The sequence below is a fragment of the Heloderma suspectum genome, chromosome Z (assembly GCF_057233095.1).
Source record: "Heloderma suspectum isolate Gila_16-S chromosome Z, 16-S_ref, whole genome shotgun sequence".
Classification (NCBI taxonomy): domain Eukaryota; kingdom Metazoa; phylum Chordata; class Lepidosauria; order Squamata; family Helodermatidae; genus Heloderma; species Heloderma suspectum.
This window is the reverse complement of record NC_139476.1, coordinates 1,934,738-1,955,685: the sequence shown is the minus strand read 5'-3', so window position 1 is coordinate 1,955,685 and position 20,948 is coordinate 1,934,738. Positions and strand designations below refer to the sequence as shown.

Below are 20,948 nucleotides of genomic sequence, written 5' to 3'. Positions count from 1 at the left end.
ATTGAGGATCTGCTCCTCCACAGAAATGCCTCTTCTAAGGCGACTTGTCCATCAGCAGGCAGAGTGGAGAAAGAGAAAATATATTTAGTCCTCGCATGTATGTTCTCAAACTAACTGGAGGGATTTTAAAAGTAATTTTGGTAGCAATGCAAGGATAAAAACTCCCTTGTTTTAGCAAACAACCTTCAGGAAGAACACATACTCGAAATTTTTCAACCAGGGTGGGCAAGACATGGCCTGCATGTGGGTGCCATGCCCCCAAAGTATTCCGCTTCCCCCTGCCCCCAGCCATTCCCCCCTTGCACACACTGCTGTGCAGCTGATTCTGCTGGGGAAAGGGTGCGTGGGGATAGCTCCCTGCGCTCCTGTTTTCCAGCAGAATTGCTTGTGGTCCTGGTCACTGGGATTGGGGCAGGAGGGACAAGGCTAAAAACTCCCTCCCCGGCCATCCCAGCAGTTTGGGTCATGATAGCTGGAGGAGGAAGAAACTTTCATCTCAGATTCCTCCCAGCAATCATGTTCCAAATTAGGGGTGGGGGAGATTTCATGTGTGGGGAGAACTCTGGGGGGAGGGGTTCCAGGGGACTGGAATTGGCCCTTGAAGTTGCCTGCCTCTGGTGTAAACATCAGTTTGTTGGAGAATGTCCTTCTGAGGCAGCATTTTCTTTCCAATAGAGGTCAGTCAGAAACTTCCCAGAAGCCCATACACTGGTCTCAGCAACTGTTCTTTGAAGGTAAACTGGCACTGAATAGGGAGGTTCCATTTTGCTATTCAGTGTCAATTGCTGTTGACAGACGTCCTCCACCTCCATGCATTTGTCTAATCCCGTTTAAAGCCATCCAAGATGGGGGGCCCTCACCACACTGAGGACTGAAGACTTGAGTGCTTCAGCAGAAGCAGAAATGCAAGCCAGCAGCTGCCCAGCCTTGGGTTCTGGTTGTGCCTCCCTGTGTCCTGAGCAGTATGACTGATAACCCAGTGTTAAATAAAGACTTAATAGCATTGTAAGCTAATGAGCTGATTTCATCTTAATCAGCTCCGGGAAGGGAAGTTAAGGGAACTGCTGACATCTATTTTTATTCCTTTATTGCGTTTCTTTATTATATTCCTATATTGCCTTTCCGGGACCAACGATAGTGGTTGTCTAATCCCTTTTAAAGCTCTCTCAAGACGATGACTTTCGTCATGCTGAGGACTGAACCCTTTGACGATGAAAGGTGTTTAGATCCATGGGAAATGCCATACCCTACCCAAGTGACATTGTGCCAAGGTGACCTAGTGGTGCAGTGTGGTTCAGTGATTTGTGTTGAACTAGGACTACAGAAACCTAAGTTCAAATCCCCACTCAGCCATGAAGCTCGGTGGGTGACTTTGGGTCAGTTGCCCTCTCTCTGCCTAACCTACCTCACAGGGTTGCTGTCAGAACAAAATGAGATCAGGGGGAGAGAACTGAGTATACCAGTTTTCCTCAACCTGGGGCCCTTCGGGTGTTTTGGACGACACCTCCCAGCATTCCTGACCACTGGCCATACTGGCTGGGCTGATGGCGGTTGGAGTCCAAAACATCTGGAGGGCATCAGATTGGGGTAGGTTGATGTACGCCCTTGAGTTCCTTGGTGGAAAATTGGGACATCCGTTTAAAGAAAGGAAGGTCCTGATGGTGACTTGCTGTCCTCTTCCCTGCCGTTCATGCAACTGCATTTTCAGCTGTTTCTCTTTTTGCCTTGCTGGCCAAGGTCCCTGTAGCCTTCCACAGAGTCATGAGTGTAGGGCAAAGGCATTGAGAGCCGATTGCTGGGCCCGGTGGGTGCCAGCGCTTGTAAAGCAGTGGGTCATATCTCCTCCCCTCCCTGCCCCACTGTAATCTCTTTTACCAGCATGAAAAATTCAACAGTTGCTATGATAACCTCCAGTGCTTTGCAGCCTACCTGAATTCACAGGGGGTTAATTCAAGGACAAAAGGTGGACAGAAGGTGTGTCTGTATAAACATACACATTTCAGCCTTCTAAATGAGCCTACAACATTACTAGCTGGTAAAAATGTCTTAGGGGCTGACAGCGGACAGAGAGGACGTAGGAATACAGCAGGGGTGGGTCAAAAGTGGGTCTCCAGAAGTTTTGGACTTCAGCCCCCAGCATTCCTAACCATTGGCTATGCTGGCAGGGGCTTCTGGGAGTTGAAGCCCCAAACCTCTGGAGATCTGCCTTCCGCCTGCCCCTGGCTTAGGGGAGGGATGGAGACAGAGAGGAAAAATTCTATATGAACAGAGCAGCCAACTGGCCATAAAATGCAGGTTGGGACCAATGCATTTCACTTGTATGTAACATGCAAGGTGCAGTGCCCATGCACAAGGGAGGCATGGCCTCTGCACCATGCATGATTCCATGAACTTCTGTCATGCATCTTCCTCCACCAAATGCGCATCTTCAATGGGACTTGCCCCCAAACGAGTGAGCAGGTAGGGGATTGCAGCATTAAACAAGCAACTGTTCTGAAACAGACGAGAGAGAGAGAGAGAGAAGGCTGGGGAACCGCCTTGAGTCCTGCGCTCCCTGGGGCGGGGGCCTGTCCTCTCTCGCCCGGAAACGGTTGCATATCCTTCCCCTGCCGCCCCAGTCCCGCGATTTCTACCGCCCCCCGTTTTTAAATTTGTCCCATGACTATAACCATGCTTTAATCAATGCATGAACAATGCATACATTCAATTGCCGGTGTGGTATCGTGGTGAGAGTGTTGGACTGGGAGCCGGGAGAGCCGGGTTCTAGTCCCCACTGGGCCACGGAAGCTCACTGGGCGACTTTGGGCCAGGCACAGACTCTCAGCCCAGCCTACCTCACAGGGTTGTTGTTGTGAGGATACAACGGGGAGGAGGAGGAGAATGTAAGCTGCCTTGGGTCCCTTGCAAGAGGGGAAAAAAGGCGGGATATAAATGCAATCAAAGTAATAAAGTAATAAATTAATAAATTTGCAGTCTCCCCGGGGCAGAGACCGGCCCCTTTCCACGCACGCGCACTGACAGCACTCCAACAACATACAGCAATACGTCACATATTGCCCGGATTGCATTTCGGGGGAGGGGGGGGTCGGCTTGGGCGTAAAGCCGCGGGGTCGCCGCCCACGTGCCGCGAACAGCGGCGCCCCGCTCGGCTTTTCGTTCCGCGCATGCGCCCTCGGCAGGCCGGCTCGCCCGCAAAACCACCTCCTGCAAGGCGGCGCTGAGGCGGAGTCAGACGCTCCCCGCCGTGCGCATGCGCCGCCCCGGGGCGAGGAGGGGCGGGGCGAGGCGATCCGCTTCGCGCGCCTGCGCAGACGCGTTTGCCCGGCCAGCCCCATGCAGGCCCGGCGGTCATTCAGCGCGGCGGCGGAGACATGCAGCGGCTCCTTTTCTGCTCCCTGCTGTTGGCGGCGGCGAGGCGGCTCCGGGCCTCGGGGACGGGTGAGCAGCGCCGAGGGCCCGGGAGGGGCGGGGGACGCGGCGCCTGGGCGCGCTCCGCACGTGGGCTCGTTGGCGGCCCTGGGCCGCGCCCCCCGGCGCCGCCGATTGGTCGAGCGCTCCGCCCTCGGCAAGCGGCCATTGGCGGGCCGCTCTCCACGCCCCGCCTCGCGCGCCCCGGTTGGCCGCACGCGCCGCCGGCGCCCTCTCTTGGCTCCGCCCCCACGCGGCCCCGGAAGTGGGCGGGGCCTCTCCGGGTTGCCATGGCGGCGGGGCCTACCTGCCGAGCGGGGCCAGCAGAAGCCTGCTTTACTGGCTCGGCCCGCGCGGGGCGGGGCGGGGCGGGGGCGCTTTTGCAAACAAGCAGCTCGGCGCCCACAGGGAGAGGAGGGGAGCGTCTGCTTCGTTATTTCAAGCACGTTTTTGGTTTTTAAAATAATAACCTCAAGCCAAAATACTTACATTTATCCTGAGACAGAGAGACGCCCCTTCATGAATCACGTTTTTATCCCGCTTTTCCTTCAAGGAGCTCGTGGTTCTGTCCTGCCCGCTTTATCCTCACAACAGCCCTGTGAGGTAGGGACAACGGCTGGCCTAAAGGTCACGTAAGGGGCTTTAGGGCGATGTCAGGACTTGAACCCAAATCTTCCCGGGCCTAATCTTACCGCTGTGCCACACAAGCCAGGGGTATATTGCTAATAAACAAATATTTTTTATTTGTTTATTAGGGCCGCGGTGGCTTAGTGGTTCAGACGCTGAGCTGCAGACCGGAAGGTCTGCAGGACAGCGGTTCGAGACCCGAGTGCCGCGTGACGGAGTGAGCGCCCGTCTTCAGCCCCAGCTCCTGCCAACCTAGATGCTAGAGACATGATAGAGACATGCTACGGAGGAGACAGGTGACGGAGACATGCTGCGGAGGAGACAGGTGACGGAGACATGCTGCGGAGGAGACAGGTGACGGAGACAGGCGACGGAGGAGACAGGTGACGGAGACAGGCGACGGAGGAGACAGGTGACGGAGACAGGCGACGGAGGAGACAGGTGACGGAGACAGGCGACGGAGGAGACAGGTGACGGAGACAGGCGACGGAGGAGACAGGTGACGGAGACAGGCGACGGAGGAGACAGGTGACGGAGACATGCGACGGAGGAGACAGGTGACGGAGACATGCTGCGGAGGAGACAGGTGACGGAGACATGCTGCGGAGGAGACAGGTGACGGAGACATGCTGCGGAGGAGACAGGTGACGGAGACATGCTGCGGAGGAGACAGGTGACGGAGACAGGCGACGGAGGAGACAGGTGACGGAGACAGGCAACGGAGGAGACAGGTGACGGAGACAGGCGACGGAGGAGACAGGTGACGGAGACATGCTGCGGAGGAGACAGGTGACGGAGACATGCTGCGGAGGAGACAGGTGACGGAGACATGCGACGGAGGAGACAGGTGACGGAGACATGCGACGGAGGAGACAGGTGACGGAGACAGGCGACGGAGGAGACAGGTGACGGAGACAGGTGACGGAGACAGGCGACGGAGACAGGCGACGGAGACAGGCGACGGAGGAGACAGGCGACGGAGGAGACATGCGACGGAGGAGACATGCGACGGAGGAGACATGCGACGGAGGAGACATGCGACGGAGGAGACATGCGACGGAGGAGACATGCGACGGAGGAGACAGGTGACGGGGACATGCGACGGAGGAGACAGGCGACGGAGACAGGCGACGGAGGAGACAGGCGACGGAGACAGGCGACGGAGGAGACAGGCGACGGAGGGGACAGGCGACGGAGGGGACAGGCGACGGAGGGGACAGGCGACGGAGGGGACAGGCGACGGAGGGGACAGGCGACGGAGGGGACAGGCGACGGAGGGGACAGGCGACGGAGGGGACAGGCGACGGAGGGGACAGGCGACGGAGGGGACAGGCGACGGAGACATGCTGCGGAGGAGACAGGCGACGGAGACATGCTACGGAGGAGACAGGCGATGGAGACATGCTACGGAGGAGACAGGCGATGGAGACATGCTACGGAGACATGCTACGGAGGAGACAGGTGACGGAGACACGCTACGGAGGAGACAGGTGACGGAGACGTGATAGAGACATGCTAGATAGAAGATAGAAGACAGAGACGTGATAGAGACAGACAAACACACACACTATATATATATATATATATTCAGCAGAACAGCAGTTCGAGACCCGAGTGCTGCGTGACGGAGTGAGCTCCCGTCTTCAGCCCCAGCTCCTGCCAACTTAGCAGTTCGAAAGCAAGAAATTGCAAGTAGATAAATAGGTACCGCCTCGGCGGGAAAGGTAACAGCGTTCCGTGCACCTCGGTGTTCAGTCATGCCGGCCACATGGCCACGGAAGCGTCTTCGGACAGCGCTGGCTCTTCGGCTTAGAAACGGGGATGAGCACCGCATCCTAGAGTCGGACACGACTGGTTGGGGACACCTTTACCGTTTTTTGTATAAATATTTATTAGTGAGGTTTGTAAACCATTTCTCAGGTGAAACAAAGCCCAAACTGATTTACAAAAGAATAAAAACAAAGACGCATGCACACACAATAGTATGAGGTTGGTACGAAGGTAGCTCCTGGCATTCATTCATTCATTCATTTATTTATTTTTTTGTAGGTCACCTTTCTACCAAAAAAAAATGGCGCTCAAGGTGGCTTTCAGAAAAAGTTAAAGTTGATTAAAACAATATATTAAAATCCAGTGAAAACATAACAATCATCAGTATCGATATTAGTATCGCAATTACTTTTATTTATTTATTTATTCATTCATTTAATTTCTATACCGCCCAATAGCTGAAGCTCTCTGGGCGGTTCACAAAAATTAAAACCAAACAACACACAATAAAACGATTTAAAATATATAGAACATTAAAACCACAATATAACAATACAACCACAATAAAACCTAGCAGCAGTGCAAGAGTTTAAAATGCAGATTTAAAACAGCAAAGACAAAAATTTAGAAAGCTAAAAAGCCTGGGAAAATAAAAAGGTCTTCACCTGGTGCCGAAAGGAATACAATGTAGGTGCCAGGCGAACCTCACTAGGGAGCTCATTCCAGAGCCGGGGTGCCACAGCAGAAAAAGCCCTCCTCCTAGTAGCCACCCGCCTCACTTCCTTTGGCAGGGGCTCACGGAGAAGGGCCGCAGAATTATATCCTGCGGGAGTTGTTTCCTTACTCCCCCTTCCCTTTTATCCTCACAACAACCCTGTGAGGTGTGTTAGACTGAGAAAGAGTGACTGGCCCAAAATCACCCAGTGAGCCTCGTGGCTGAGTGCAGATCTGAACCAGTCCAGTGTTCTAACCAGCACGCCACGCTCCCTGTGAAAAAACGTGCCTTTATTTCAAATCTTTCCACGCCACTTCCCCGCGAACGACTACGCTGCACTGACTGTCAATGACAGGATTGCAGCAGAACTAGTAAATGGTACCGAAGATGGTGACGATTATAACGAGAATAACTTCTTTACACAGCACTATGCATGCTCACGGCACTCTGCAAGGTAACATAAGCAAAGCAAGAAAGGAAAAAGTCTGGCCCCCAAGGCACCTACAGTTTGGCAGCCTGCAGAATTGGGTGCGCCTCGACACCTTGGACAGGAATGCAGCTTTGACTGGTCCAGCTCTGCATTTGATCAAGCTGTGGGCAAGATCCAGAGGTTTCTCCCGGTTGTTTTCAACAGAACAGACATGCACCGGTCCTTAACACTCCCCTTGATATAAATGCGGCTTTAAAGTCTTGTACATTTTCTTGGATCGTGTTTTAGTTTTCTATCTGTTAGTTACTGGCTATTTGTATTCCTAAGTTATTTATCTGCTACTTTTATATGCCGTCTTTCCTCTGAGTAACCGAAGGTGTGGTATGTGGTCCTGATCCCCCCATTTTATCTCCACATCAACCCTGTTAGGTGGGTTGGGCCGACAGAGTGACTGGGTTTGTGAGGACTGAATGCAGGTTTCTTCCCTTCTGGTACGACCCCCGAACTACGACTCCAAGCTGGCCCAGGGTGTGTTTCTACATAAATATGACTCTTCTGAACATTCATGTTCATTAACACAGTCTGCTGATTTTTTTTTCCCCCTGCCAAAAAAAACACTTGGCATTTGCACACAATCTGCTGCGGCATTTCAGAATTGATCTTTGTACAGCTAATTCCTTGCTCAAAATCAGGATCCAAGATAGACAAAACACACACACACCCAACTAAAGTTGTGAAGTCTTTCAGAAAAATTCCATACAGGGCTATGAAAAATATAACCTTTAGTAGAACTGACAAAAACAATACTCTCCTTTTGCAATTTTTTTTTTTGGTTGGTACTAATAAAGAAATTGTTTACCCATGAAAATAAGTAATGGATAGTTCATAGAATCACAGAATAGTAGGGTTGGAAGGGGCCTACAAAACAATCGGGTGGCTATCCAGCGTCGTCATGAATGCCTGCAGTATGGGAGAGCCCACCACCTCCCTAGGTCATGGGTTCCATTGTCATATTGCTCTAACAGTCGGGAAGTTTTTCCTGATGTTCAGCCGGAATCTGGCTTCCTGTAGCTTGAGCCCATGATTCCGTGTCCTGCACTCTGGGATGATCGAGAAGAGATCCTGGCCTTCCTCTCTTTGACAACCTTTCAAGTACTTGAAAAGCACTGTCATATCTCCCATCGGTCTTCTCAAGGCTAAACATGCCCAGTTCTTTCAGTCTCTCTTCATGAGGGTTTGTTTCCAGTCCCCTGATCATCTTTGTTGCCCTGCTCTGAACCCTCTCCAGCTTGTCTGCATCCTTCTTAAAATGTGGTGCCCAAAACTGAACACAGTACTCCAGATGAGGCCTAACCAGTGCTGAGTAGAGGGGAACTAGTACTTCCCGGGATTTGGAAGCTATGCTTCTATGAATGCAGCCCAAAAGAGCATTTGCCTTTTTTACAGCCACATCACATTGTTGCCCCATCTTCAGCTTGTGATTGACAACAATTCCAAGATCCTTCTCGCTTGTAGTGTTGTTGAGCCACGTATCCCCCATCTTGTAACTGTGCCTTTGGTTTCTTTTTCCTAGGTGCAGAACTTGGCATTAACCAGTTAACCATTAATTTACTTCTAAAGAGTCAAGATATGGCTCCAAGCGGCAGGTGTGGCATTCTTAACAACCTGATCAATCATTCATTGACCCAGAGCAAAGCCCCAGTGTGTTTGATGGAGTTGACTCCCAGTAGGCATGCATAGGATTACACATTTCAATAAGCCATGTGTTACGAAGTTCCCTAATTTAAGCTGTTGGCCTGTATGCTATGAAAGGGGTCTAAAGAGCTGTCGTTCCACTCTGTCATTACAGTGTTCATGGTCAACACAGACACACTGGAGTTTGTATTATGCAGAGAAGACCTCCTTTGCAGTACCCTAAAGGATCTTTTATTTAGAAAATGACTCATTTGACTGTATCATAAGCAGAAAACCAGACACGGAAAAAACACCTTTGTAGGATCCTTTCTCTGGGCTGGAAGATCTCCTCCCTTGTAGGAATGCCACTTTGATTGCTGGTTTGATTTGGAAATAAAGCAAATTTACAAAGGCACCTGCTTTATTTTATTTAAAATGTTGATAGCCGACCTTTCTGCCTGGCGACAGGCCCCTATCAAGTCAATAATGAATTTCACTGGGATCTGGAAGGTGGCTGCAGCCCGGGAATTCGCCAAAATGATGCGTGCTTGCTTTTGAGCGTATGCGGAGCCTGCCTTCCTCTCACACTTCTGCCTGCCTCTCTCCCTCTTTGCAGAACCGTTCCTCTGCAAGATCGGGAGCTTCCAGTGCACGGACGGCGGCCAGGTGGCACTGTGCTTGCGGTGCGACGGGCGGCCCGACTGCAGGGATGGCAGTGATGAGCACGGCTGTTGCGACGGAAACGTCTCGTGCGGACGCCGCGGGCGGCAATGTGCCGGCGGAGGCCCGTGCCTGCCCTTGGAGCGGTTCTGTGATGGCCACTGGGATTGCCCAGGCGGTTCTGACGAGTGGGCTGACAGCTGCCGCCCCCCAACAGCCCTGCCTCGGCCAGCGTGCCAAAAGGACGAGTTCCGGTGCGCGCCAGATGCGCCCTGTTACCCCCTGGCGTGGGTGTGTGACGGCCACCAAGACTGTTTAGATGCGCGAGATGAACGGGGGTGCAGCTTGGATTTGCCCCCAGAGCCTCCGGTGGCGCCAAAAGCAAACCACACGGGTGTGTGGGGACACAGCCATCTATTTTGGGGGGGAACTCTTGTGGGGCAGTTCCCTTTTGAAATGCCTTTCTTTTGTCATCTTCATCACTGGCTACTGAGCCAGTTTTATCCCTCTTCTTATGCCGTAATACTGGCTCTGGAGTGCTTTGCATCATCTTTACTTCTTTATTATTACTCTTCTTTTCTTATATGTGAATCTCCCTCTCCTGATTCAAAGAGTCAGGACGATGTGCAGGATTCCCACCCCTTTGTTAAGGATTTTGGGTTGGTTGGGTTTTTTTGGCACTTTTTCTTTTGGGAATTAGATAAAAGGTTTGGATATAGAATCATAGGGTTGGAAGGGGCCTACAAGACCATCGAGTCCAACCCTCTGCTCAAAACAGAAAGCCTGATTCCCAGGTGATCTTCCGTCCAAGTATGAACCAGGGCTGACCCTGCTTAGCCTACGCGATCAGACGAGATCTGTCACATACATTTGATTTTTATTTGAGGGGAGGGGGGTATTTTCAATTATTGTTTATACCTTTGAGTAATTTTTAGTTTTTTCTCAGATTCTGTATAATAAAAATTACTCTGATGATGTGTGAAATGGTTAGTCCTAAATGTAAACTAAGGATGAATTTGTTATACTACTTATACAAATTTAGGTATTTTTTGCTAATATGGAAAGATGTGTTTGGGCAGATGGGTAAATAATTTGCTTTTGCTTTTTGCTTAACTTGACTTCATGGAATGTAAAGGCACTGTGAAATGTCAATAAGCAAAAAGTTCTTTCTAAGTTAAGAGAGCTTAACGTTGCTATGGCTTTTTTTCAAGAAACCCATTTGATGGCAGTAGGTGGACACGTTGCAAAAGGACTGGGTTGATCAGGTTTATGTTGCAGATACTTCAACATGGTGTAAAGGGGTTGCACTTTTAATTCATAAGTGACTTCAGTTCAGCGGGTGATTCTTGACACTGAGGGCCATTTTTTTTATCCTGGTTGGGAAGTATATGGATAAATTAATTGCTGTGATCAATGCGTATGGGCCTAACATTGATTCTCCAGTTATGTTTCATGATTGTTATGCTAAACTGGTTGATATCGCTTATGATTATTTGATTGTGAGTGGGGACTTTAACGAGATCTTAGATCCTTTGTTGGATTGGAGTACACCTTCCCCTAAGACTCAATCTGCCGTGAGACTGGCACTCCAGGCTTACATGATGGGATATGGTTTAATTGATGCTTGGAGAATTTTACATCCTGCTGACAGGGAGCATACTTTTCTTTTGCCAGTTCACCATAATTGTTTTAGATTAGATTATTTTTTCATCTCACATCTTTGGTATGTCAAATAAAAATCTGTAATATTGACACATTGGTAGTGTCAGATCACACCCCAGTGTGTTTGGAACTGCAATTGTCTGACATCCCTAGGGCCCTTGGCCTTTGGTGCCTTAATGTTTCTCTTTTTAATGATGAGAAGTTTAAAATCCAGATGTTAGCTGAATTGACAGAGTATTTTAATACTAAGGACGGTATGGCGGGTTCATGCGCCATTGCGTGGGAGGCCAGTAAAGCTTTTATAAAGGGCCAAATTATTGCTTATGCTTCATACAAAAATAAAAAAGCTCAACAGATGTTTTTAAATAAGGAGCTGAAATCTCTCATAACTCAGTTTGCCATTTCCCCTACCGCACAACTTTTATCAAGAGCTGCAGAATGTGAAGCATGAGTTGAATAATATTCGTTGACAGCAGGTGGAATTTGCTCTGACCTTTCTACGACAGAAATATTAGGAAAATGGTGAACGTCCTAGTAAGTTCCTTGCACATCGTCTTAAACTGTGTCAGCGTCAAAATGTCATTTCAGCTATTAAAGATAAAGGGGCCAAGTACATACTTCTCCTATAGATATAAACTCACAATTTTTCAAGTTTTACTCTGATCTTTATAGTACCGGTAGCAAGATACAGCACTTTTTCCCCCTCATGTTGATTGTCCATGCTTAGATTCTACACGACGACAGTTTCTTTTGGCTCATGAACACTGGGGAATCACCCGGTCTGGATAGATTCCCAGTTGAGTGTCACAAAGCATTCTCCATCTCTTTAGCTCCAAAGCTGTACTGCCTCTATAACCATATTTTGAGGCGTGCTCCCTTTCTTCGTCGTTAAATGATGATTATATTACCATGATTCCTAAGCCTGGCAAGGGTCATACCTATTGTGCTAACTATCGACCTATATCATTAATTAATATAGATGTCAAAATATTAACAGCAGTTTTGGCTGATAGATTGCAACAAGTTATTGCTGCAGGTGAGATTTACTGAAAATAGAGAGGGGGTTGATACCCTTAGATTAGTTGTCGTTCTAGTCACTTTAAACTTAAAAAAGTACCGACCAGGCAGCCATCATTTCTTTGGATGCAGAAAAGGCCTTTGACAAAATTCAGTGGAAATTTATTTTTACCACATTGGCTGATTTCAGCTTCCCTATAGAATTTTTGAAATGGGTTAAAATTGTATACTCGGCTCCAAGAGCGAGAGTAAAGACTGTTTATTTTCAGCCTTTTTTACTTGGGCAGGGCACCAGACAAAGCTGCCCACTTTCCCTGTTGATGTTCGACTTATGCTTGGAGCCCCTGGCATGTGCAGTTAGACAAAATAGTGGTAGTCACTGATACTACAATATGGGCTCACCGCCTATAATTCGGTGGACTGAAGACATAACAACACTAGCAATATTTGAAAAAGTAGTATATAGGCATCACTTGCAAATGGACCTCTATTTGGTTGACTGGTCTGCTTTTAATGAAGTTTATGTGTAATCTATTCTTTTTTCCTTTTCTCCCTAGAATGTTAAAATATTTGAAATTGAGGACTTTAGAGTATGTTGTTATATTTTCAGTTTTGGGGGTTTGTTACGTTTTTGTCTGTTTTGTTTTGTTGAGGCTCACAATGAAAAAATGATTTGATTTTTTTAAGACGTTCCACCATTCAGCATGTGTAACACTGGTGCCAGTAGTGGGATTACTTTTCTTACCGATGGACTACCTGAATAAATGCCTGTGACTTGAATGTCATGTGGCTATACTAGTCTTCCGCAACCTGGTGCCTTCCAGTTGAGTGGGACTGCAATTCCCAGCGACTTCCAGGCAGCCATGATGAGCGACGTGGTGGGATTTTGGAGAGGGAGCATGCAACATGTGCCCGCTGGTGTGTGGAAACTAAAGAAGATGTGCCGGAGAGCCCAAAACAATGATTGCATTTAGGATGAGATAGTGTGGTAATGGCATTCCCTGGTTACGTTTAGGTCCAGAGGGTGAGCCATTTTCACACTTCTGGAGCCCTTTCTTTGGAACTCCTGACTGGACTGAATTTCAAGAGCAGGTCAGAGCGATCGCCTCACAGTATGACGTCAAAAATTAATTTCGCTGGGATCTGGAAGGTGGCTGCAGCCCGGGAATTCGCCAAAATGATGCGTGCTTGCTTTTGAGCGTATGTGGAGCCTGTCTGCCTGCCTCTCACACTTCTGCCTGCCTCTCTCCCTCTTTGCAGAACCGTTCCTCTGCAAGATCGGGAGCTTCCAGTGCACGGACGGCGGCCAGGTGGCACTGTGCCTGCGGTGCGACGGGCGGCCCGACTGCGGGGATGGCAGTGATGAGCACTGCTGTTGCGACGGAAACGTCTCGTGCGGACGCCGCGGGCGGCAATGTGCCGGCGGAGGCCCGTGCCTGCCCTTGGAGCGGTTCTGTGATGGCCACTGGGATTGCCCAGGCGGTTCTGACGAGTGGGCTGACAGCTGCCGCCCCCCAACAGCCCTGCCTCGGCCAGCGTGCCAAAAGGACGAGTTCCGGTGCGCGCCAGACGCGCCCTGTTACCCCCTGGCGTGGGTGTGTGACGGCCACCAAGACTGTTTAGATGCGCGAGATGAACGGGGGTGCAGCTTGGATTTGCCCCCAGAGCCTCCAGTGGCGCCAAAAGCAAACCACACTGGTGTGTGGGGACACAACCATCTATTTTGGGGGGGAACTCTTGTGGGGCAGTTCCCTTTTTTACTTCACTTGAAATGCCTTTCTTTTGTCATCTTCATCACTGGCTACTGAGCCAGTTTTATCCCTCTTCTTATCCCATAATGCTGGCTCATTGCAGCGCTTTGCCTCATCTTTCCTTTTGTAATTCTTCTTCCTTTCTTATTTGTAAATCTCCCTCTCTTGATTGAAAGAGTCAGGACGGTGTGCAAGATTCCCACCCCGACACTCTAAAGTTATCCTTGCAACAACCTTGTGAGGGAGGGATGGGCCACAGATCAGTGGTAGAGGGCTGCTTTGTACGCAAAAACACGGGTAGGATCTGTGAACCTACCCGTATGCTACGGTCATCATTTGAGGCCCTCGTGCAAGGGCCTCCTCTGAGGAAGGTTCGAGCCTGGCAACACAGCAGAGGGTCTTCTCAGGGGTGGCCCCCAGTTGTGGAACACTCCCCACTGAGGTCTGCCCACTGCCAGCATTGCCATCCTTTCGGTGCCAGGTGAAGACTTTCCTCTACTCCCAGGCATTTGATAGCCAGGTTTTTTTAAGGGGTCCTGAGAATTTCATTGTTGATTGTGTGAAATGTTTTTTTAATGTTTGTGTGTGAATTGCTTTATCTGATGTTGCTCTAGTGTATTTTTAAGGTTTTAATCTCTGTAAACCGCCCAGAGAGCCAGAGCTCTCTGCGTGGCGTACAGAGATTAAAACCGTAAAAATACACTAGAGCAACAAAGCTCTCTGGGCATTACAGAACTGTAATAAATGAAATGAAATGAATCCCTGGCGTCTCCAGGGAGGTCTGGGAAGGACCCCCGTCTGGGACCCGAGAAAGCTGTCAGTCAGTTTGGACCAGCTTCCCCAACTTTGTGCCCTCCAGATGTGTTGGGCTACAACTTGCATCATGGAAGGATGGCTTAGACAGGATGGCCAACTGATTGTCTGACCTGGTAGAAGGCAGCTGCCTAAGTCCCTATGTAAACCAGCTCTTTATTCAGAGTCGTGAGGACCAGAACCTTAACTTTATCTTTAGGGGAAGGACAGTGGCAGAGCACATATGTTGCATGCAGCAGGACCCAGGATGACTGGGATCTCCAGTTAGGGCTGGGAAAGAGCCCTGCCGGAAACCCTTGAAAGCCACGGCCCATCAGTGCAAAGAGAAGTGAGGTTGATGGAACAAGGCTCTGTCTCGGCACTTCCCGTTTTCTTGCAGCAATTCCATAATAGGACGGGGTGAGGTTAAAAGTGGGGACCCTCTTTTCATGTGGCAGACTTGGGGTGTCTGTTTATGACACAACCAGTTCTGGAGCCGACTTTTGGGGTTGTTGATTTCCTTCTGTCACTGGGAGATCTCTTCCTCTCCCCTGGGTCTGGCTGAGGACAGCGAGTCCCCCTGCCGCTTTTGTCCCAAGCAGCTTTTGTCCCAAACCACTTTAATTCTTGCCTGCAAATGGCCGTGCTTTCCGCATGAGAGGCCTGTTAGCCCCCAGGGAGAGCAAACTCTTCTCCTTGGCAAGATGTGCTGCCAAATCAACTCTGGGCACATCTGCAAGCCATCCTTCCCGCCAACCCCAGACTCATCTCCCTCCGTCCCCAATTCTGGAAGACAATGGCAGGGAGCAAATCCCACAGTCTTTCCCTCTCCCTAAAGCTTGGGTCCTCCCAAGTAAAGCTATGTTTGTCTTCTAGAAAAATTCCAAACCAGGATCCAAAAAATATAACCTTCATGATGTTTCTGCTGTGATTTTTGGTTGGTGCTAAAAGAAAAAAAAAGTAGTTTATTTTACCTGTAAAAATAAGTCATAGCCATTAATATGTCATACAGCTGAGGGCATAATACAATATAATGAGTGTGCATGTACATGTGTGTGTATATTATATTTAACATACACCACCTTTTTCTTCTTTTCTGCCTTAGATAGCACAGTTGCCCCTGAAATAAATTATAAAAAGGACATTGTGATGCCCGAGATTTTGTTATCGTCCGTCTTCGGTGAGTAGTGACAGCCAAACTCCTAGATCCCAGCCTGGCCCAAATTAATCATGAAAAATCTCCGACCAAATTGGTGGGACGGTTTAGCCAAATCTCACTGGTTTTTCAGTAGGACTTGCAATGCTGCCCTGGGCATGTTTACTTGGAAGTAAATCTCACTGTGTTCAAACACCAAAACTACCCACCTGTTTTAGCTTAATGCTCTTATGGCCAGTAACTTGGCCTTCGGGGAGGCCTTTCAAACTTTTAGAATGGGAAAAAAAGCTGTGCAAAAGCCCCAAGGCGGAGTTTCTTCACCTCTGCCCTAGTAAGTGTATTTTGGGATTGCAGTCCTGGCCGTAGCTGGCATTGAGCGAGTCAGAGCTGGCAACCCAAGGGCAGAGAAGCCGAAGCCCCGTCCTTGAGCAGACGTCCACAGCAGCTGCTCTAGAGAGGACACCAAAGCCAGAAGTTAACACCTTTCTCTCCCTCGGTCCTCTAGCCCTCATTGCCATTGTGGTGGCTGTCGTTGCTGTGATGTGCTTCCGTGCAAAAACGAAACCGTTCCTCGCATACCTCAGGCTAGGTAAAGCAACGCAGCATCTGATGCTGAAGGGACAGCCTTGAGATGCTCCTTCCCAAGAGGTACGGCTGGGACAGGATTTGATCTATTTAATTTGGAGTCACGCCTTTCCTTCGCTGAGAGCAAGGGCCTGTTACAAAGCCTACCTCCCCCAGCCTTTGGCCGTCTTCCCCTGCCAGTGGAGTTCAGTTTGTAAGCTCCTTGCAGCGAGAGACCTGCCCTTGTTGCGGTGGTTATTTATTTAAAAATCTGTTCCCCATAATGGCCCCAAGGCTGGCGCATATATTTTTTAAACTTCAGAAACAGTAATTTAATAACATGTCACACACGCACCCAAAAACCCTCCGGTTGACCTCAGCCACCAGACAAGAATCAGCTCAGGGACAGCCAAACCAGTTGATCGGATAGCGCCAAAGGTCTGGGGGCAAAAAAAGAGGGAGCAAAGCATATTGGTCTAATGGGGCAGTGCTAAATTTTGCAGTTTACATGACCTTCGCCTTAGCCACGCCCCCATGGAGACTCCGAAAATGCAGGCAGCTGTGTGGATCAGCAAGCCAGTTCTGATGAGATTTCCTCTCCATCAGAGTCAATCAAATGGGTCTTAATTGCCCATTCCAGCAATTAAGATTTTTGTCTTAATTGCTGGAATGGGTAACTAGGACACATTTGCCCATTCCAGCAATTAATGGGCATCCCAAGGCACCCCCCAAATACTTTGCCTTACAACAGGGAATTATATATTGTTGCTGGGGAAATTCATCGTCCGCTCCCCAGGTACCGTGAAGATTGCAGCTGAGCTCAGAGAGAACAAGGAAGCCTGAGGACCCTTCAAACCCTAGTTCCACTACACCACAGGCCTTACTGTTCCCCAAAGGGGAAATCCCCCTTGTATCGTCCTCTTGGCAGTGGGAAAACGTGCTTCTCTCCACAGGTTGGAGAGCTTCTACTCGCAGAGCCCCAGCATCCAATCCTTTAGTGGCAGCAGCAAAGGATTTTGGGTGGGAGATGCAGACAGACGTCAACCTGCTGATGTCCCAGCTGCATATCTCTCTAGGTCTATGGCAAACCCAGTGGGAGAATAGCCCTCCCTCCAGAACTCAGCTTTTACTGTAAGATACAGTATAATATATTCCAGGGCATGTTCCAGGGCATAGTCAGAAGGCGCATGAGGCAGTCACCATGCTGAAGCTAAGCAGGTCTGGATCTGGTCAGTGCTTGGAGGGGAGACCACCTGGGAAACATATACAGCCTCTTTGAGTCCATAATGGAAGAAAGGTGGGATATAAATGTAATAAATAAATAATATACTGCTGGCGCTGTATAAACCAGTTCTCTAGAACCTCCACTGGTGTCTCATCGGGTTCTTTTGTTGCAGGGAGCTGCCACGTTCCGACACACTGCAGAGCAACCCAGATCTCACCTCACACTCCCAAGAACGTTTGCACAAGATTATTGGTGCTCGGCCGGGCGGCAGCCACACTGGGAACCGTTGAAGCATCTGGGAGTGTGGGGGTTCCCCTGCAATCAGAGAACCAAGGAGGGTCCAGTTTCGTGGGCGTGGATTCAGTGGAAGTCTCCAGAACTGTCTTTGTCGCCTGAAGAATCCCAACCATTTGTTCCCCAGTAGATGCCTTTGATCAAGAACTTAAGATGCACCATCAAAGGACAATATCTCAGTTGGGACAGACATCCCTGTTGCTGGTCCAAAGGGACCATGCAGAAGCTGTGCTTGGGTCCTTCAAGCAGGGCCTCACCAGAACGTGTCATGAGGTTCCACTTTCCTTACACTCCACAGACCCTTCTGTTTTGTGAACCTGGTTCTCCCTTCTTAAGTTCCTTTTTCATTTCAAGTCTCGGTTCTTAACATTTCAGAAGGGTAGGCAGTTCACATAGTTCGTATGTTGCATTTTGTTTTCTTTCACTTACTTAGTAGCAACAAGCCGCAGCAAAGCCCTGTTTGGAAGCCAGATAAAGGTCACTCCTCCTGTTCTCGGTGTCCCGCGTATTTCTTCCGTTTTCCCCGCTTCTCAGTCTCCGGTGCCTGTGTAGCAGCGAACTGGTGGCTCTGAATACAATGCCGAGAAGATCTGGCTCACATAGCAAAAAACAAAATGAAACGTCAAGCTCCCAAATGGTAGCACAGATATATTGGAAGCTTTAATAAAATAGTAAATTTGCTCCTGCGGCTCCAAGAATTCAATTTCTTGAGCTACTTTAGAACAACTCAACAAATTGAACTCTTGTATGTCCCGAGCAAGGTTTCTACTGAAACGCGTTAGGTGAATTCCTGTTCTGTTCAAGTTCCCTTCCTTTTCTACTGCCATCCTGAGGTTTGCCTCTTTTTCCCCCTCTTGCGCTCTCTCTGTTGTAGGAAAAACCAATGAAAGAAAATTGCCATGAGGCAATCACATGCCACCGAAGTTTTGCATAGTGTCCTCACCTGGCTTTGGCCGCACCTGGCACAAATCCCAGGTTTTGCTGGTTCTCCCTGGCCATGTCGCCACAAAGCATTTGCCGTATACCAGGGATGCACAACCTTTGGCCCTGAGGGCCGCATTGTGCACACCCACACACAGTTGCTGGTGTTGTCTGGGGGGGAGGCTTCTTTGGGGGTCGTTGAGGGACAGGGAGGTTAAAGCCTCCTCCGTACCGCCCAGCAACCCCACATTCCCTCACGTGATGACCCCCGTTGGCATTGCCGCTTCTGCTTCACCAAATCAGCTATGCTGATGGGGGGTGGACTTGGCAGCAGGGGAGAGCACAGGGGCCGGGCAAACCATGCCCAGGGGCCGAATGCCGTCCATGGGCTGTGCAGCCCTGCCCTGCCCTGCCCAAATAGCACTGCTGCGACCCCTCATGAGAACTGGGCTGGCAAGCAAGAGTCCTGTGCACTGTAAGGGGTGGAAACCCCAGGAGAGGTTTTCAGGGTCTTCCTAAAAGGCTGTATCTGTCCATCTCGGAGAGCTCCACTCTGGAAACATTGACCCAGAGCAACCCTCGGAAACCGTAAAAGATGGAAAAGCTTTTTTTCGAAACAGCCTTTTGGGTCCTTGCTTTTGTCCCGTCGTTTCTTTGTTTTGCCCAGGAAAGCTGCCCTTATTTTATAAGCCGGCTTCCATCTTACAAACTTCCTCGCTCGTTGCAGCCTCTCTAATTCATAATTTATGTGCATTATTTTAATCCTGGCCTCCTTCCATGGAAGCGTGGTTAAAAACGTGGTTGTTCAGGCAGGCATTTGGGGTGGGTTAGGGTATTTTTAAAAAAAAAAAAATTATGGTAAAATTTTATTGTTTTAAATTGTTTTATGGTGGGTTGTACATCGCCCAGAGTGGCTGGGTGACCAGTCAGATGGGCGATTAATAAATTTAATAAATAAATAAATATAAATAAATAAAGCAGACTCAATCTTTTCCAACTCCACCCTCCCTGGCTATGCTTACAAGTACCTGGTGAGGTAGGCTATTCTGAATTGGGGTGAATAGCCCAAGGTCACCCAGGGCCCTTTGTAGTCAAATAGGGCTCTGAACCCCTGAACTTACCCTGTCCGCTACACCAGACTGCTACTTTGACCCCAGTAGCTTCTCTTCAGGTCTGCGGGACAAAGTAACACATTAGACAAAGAAGTATTTGGGGATAGGGGGAGAACCAGAGCTTGAATTAAAGGGGAGGCTTTCAACGGAGACTGGAGCTCAGCCTTCTGCAAGCCTCTCTCCTCTAAATAGGACATAGTGATGGTCTTCTCAGCAGGAGTCAAGAAGTTAGGCTTCCAAGAGCCACCAAGACATTTTGGAGCCCCCGGTACATCTGCCGGTTGCGCTTCCAGAGCGTAAGCAAGAAATGGCAGGATTTTGTATAAGCCCAGGGTCACTCAGCATCCCCCAACCTGGTGCCTTCCAGAAGTGCTGGGCTGCAGCTTCATCATTTCCAGCCAGTTTGGCCAAAGCAGATCACAGAGTGGGTGAAAAGGCAGCTGATATTGGTGGTCTGAGTTAGATGGGGATAGGAATATTTAAGCTTTTGAGTATCTCGGAGGCCTTTGTCGGGCAGAGATGCATGCAACCCCAAAGCTGTCACATTCCTGCATCAAATTGGATCGGCCCATCCAAATGTCAAACAGACACGCTGAGAGAGTGTCCGGGGGAACCTTAAAGGCTTACTGGGTGCTTTAGTTTTTTATCGTAAGCTTTTGCGGACTCAAAATATTCTGCAGAAATTCCGCTAAATCCCCTAAGCCAACTTTCCCCAACCTGGCACCTTGCAGGTGCATTGGACTACAAGTCTCATCATCTCCAGCCATGCTGGAGATGATGTCCAACCCATGGGAGGGGGACACCAGGTTAGGGAAGATTGCCCTAAGCTCTTGAGAGAGGAAGCTATATTGGGAGGTGGGTGTCAGAAAGATAAAGCAAATGGAGGCCTGACCTCCAGAAATAGCTTCTTAACTTGAAAGGTTAACCTCCTAATCTTATTAACATTTTAAGAAGCTCCCGCGTAGCCGCTTCCAGAGACATCCGGTGCCACAGTCTGAGAAGCCATCGGCTTTGCAAAGTCTCAGCAGGTTGACAGCACACGAGCTCAGGGTGTGTATATGCTTGGTAGCCATTGGGAAGCGTCCAGATCGTGCGTGTGTGTCCCCAGCGATCACACACGTAACGGGCAGGGAACTGCGACTCCCCCAAACACACCGTCCACCAGCTGTG

The 20,948-nt window shown here is 49.5% G+C and overlaps 1 protein-coding gene across 1 annotated transcript; it reads left to right on the top strand.

Annotated features, from left to right (window-relative positions):
• The first annotated feature begins 3,277 nt into the window (after nt 1-3,277).
• LOC146333472 (uncharacterized) lies at nt 3,278-18,349 on the top strand. Its single transcript, XM_084825955.1, has 6 exons — nt 3,278-3,438; nt 9,241-9,678; nt 13,224-13,661; nt 15,612-15,686; nt 16,168-16,310; nt 17,624-18,349. The coding sequence occupies exons 1-5, from the start codon at nt 3,372-3,374 to the stop codon at nt 16,290-16,292; spliced, it is 1,143 nt and encodes a 380-aa protein (XP_084682081.1). The 5' UTR covers nt 3,278-3,371; the 3' UTR covers nt 16,293-16,310; nt 17,624-18,349.
• The last annotated feature ends 2,599 nt before the right edge of the window (nt 18,350-20,948 follow it).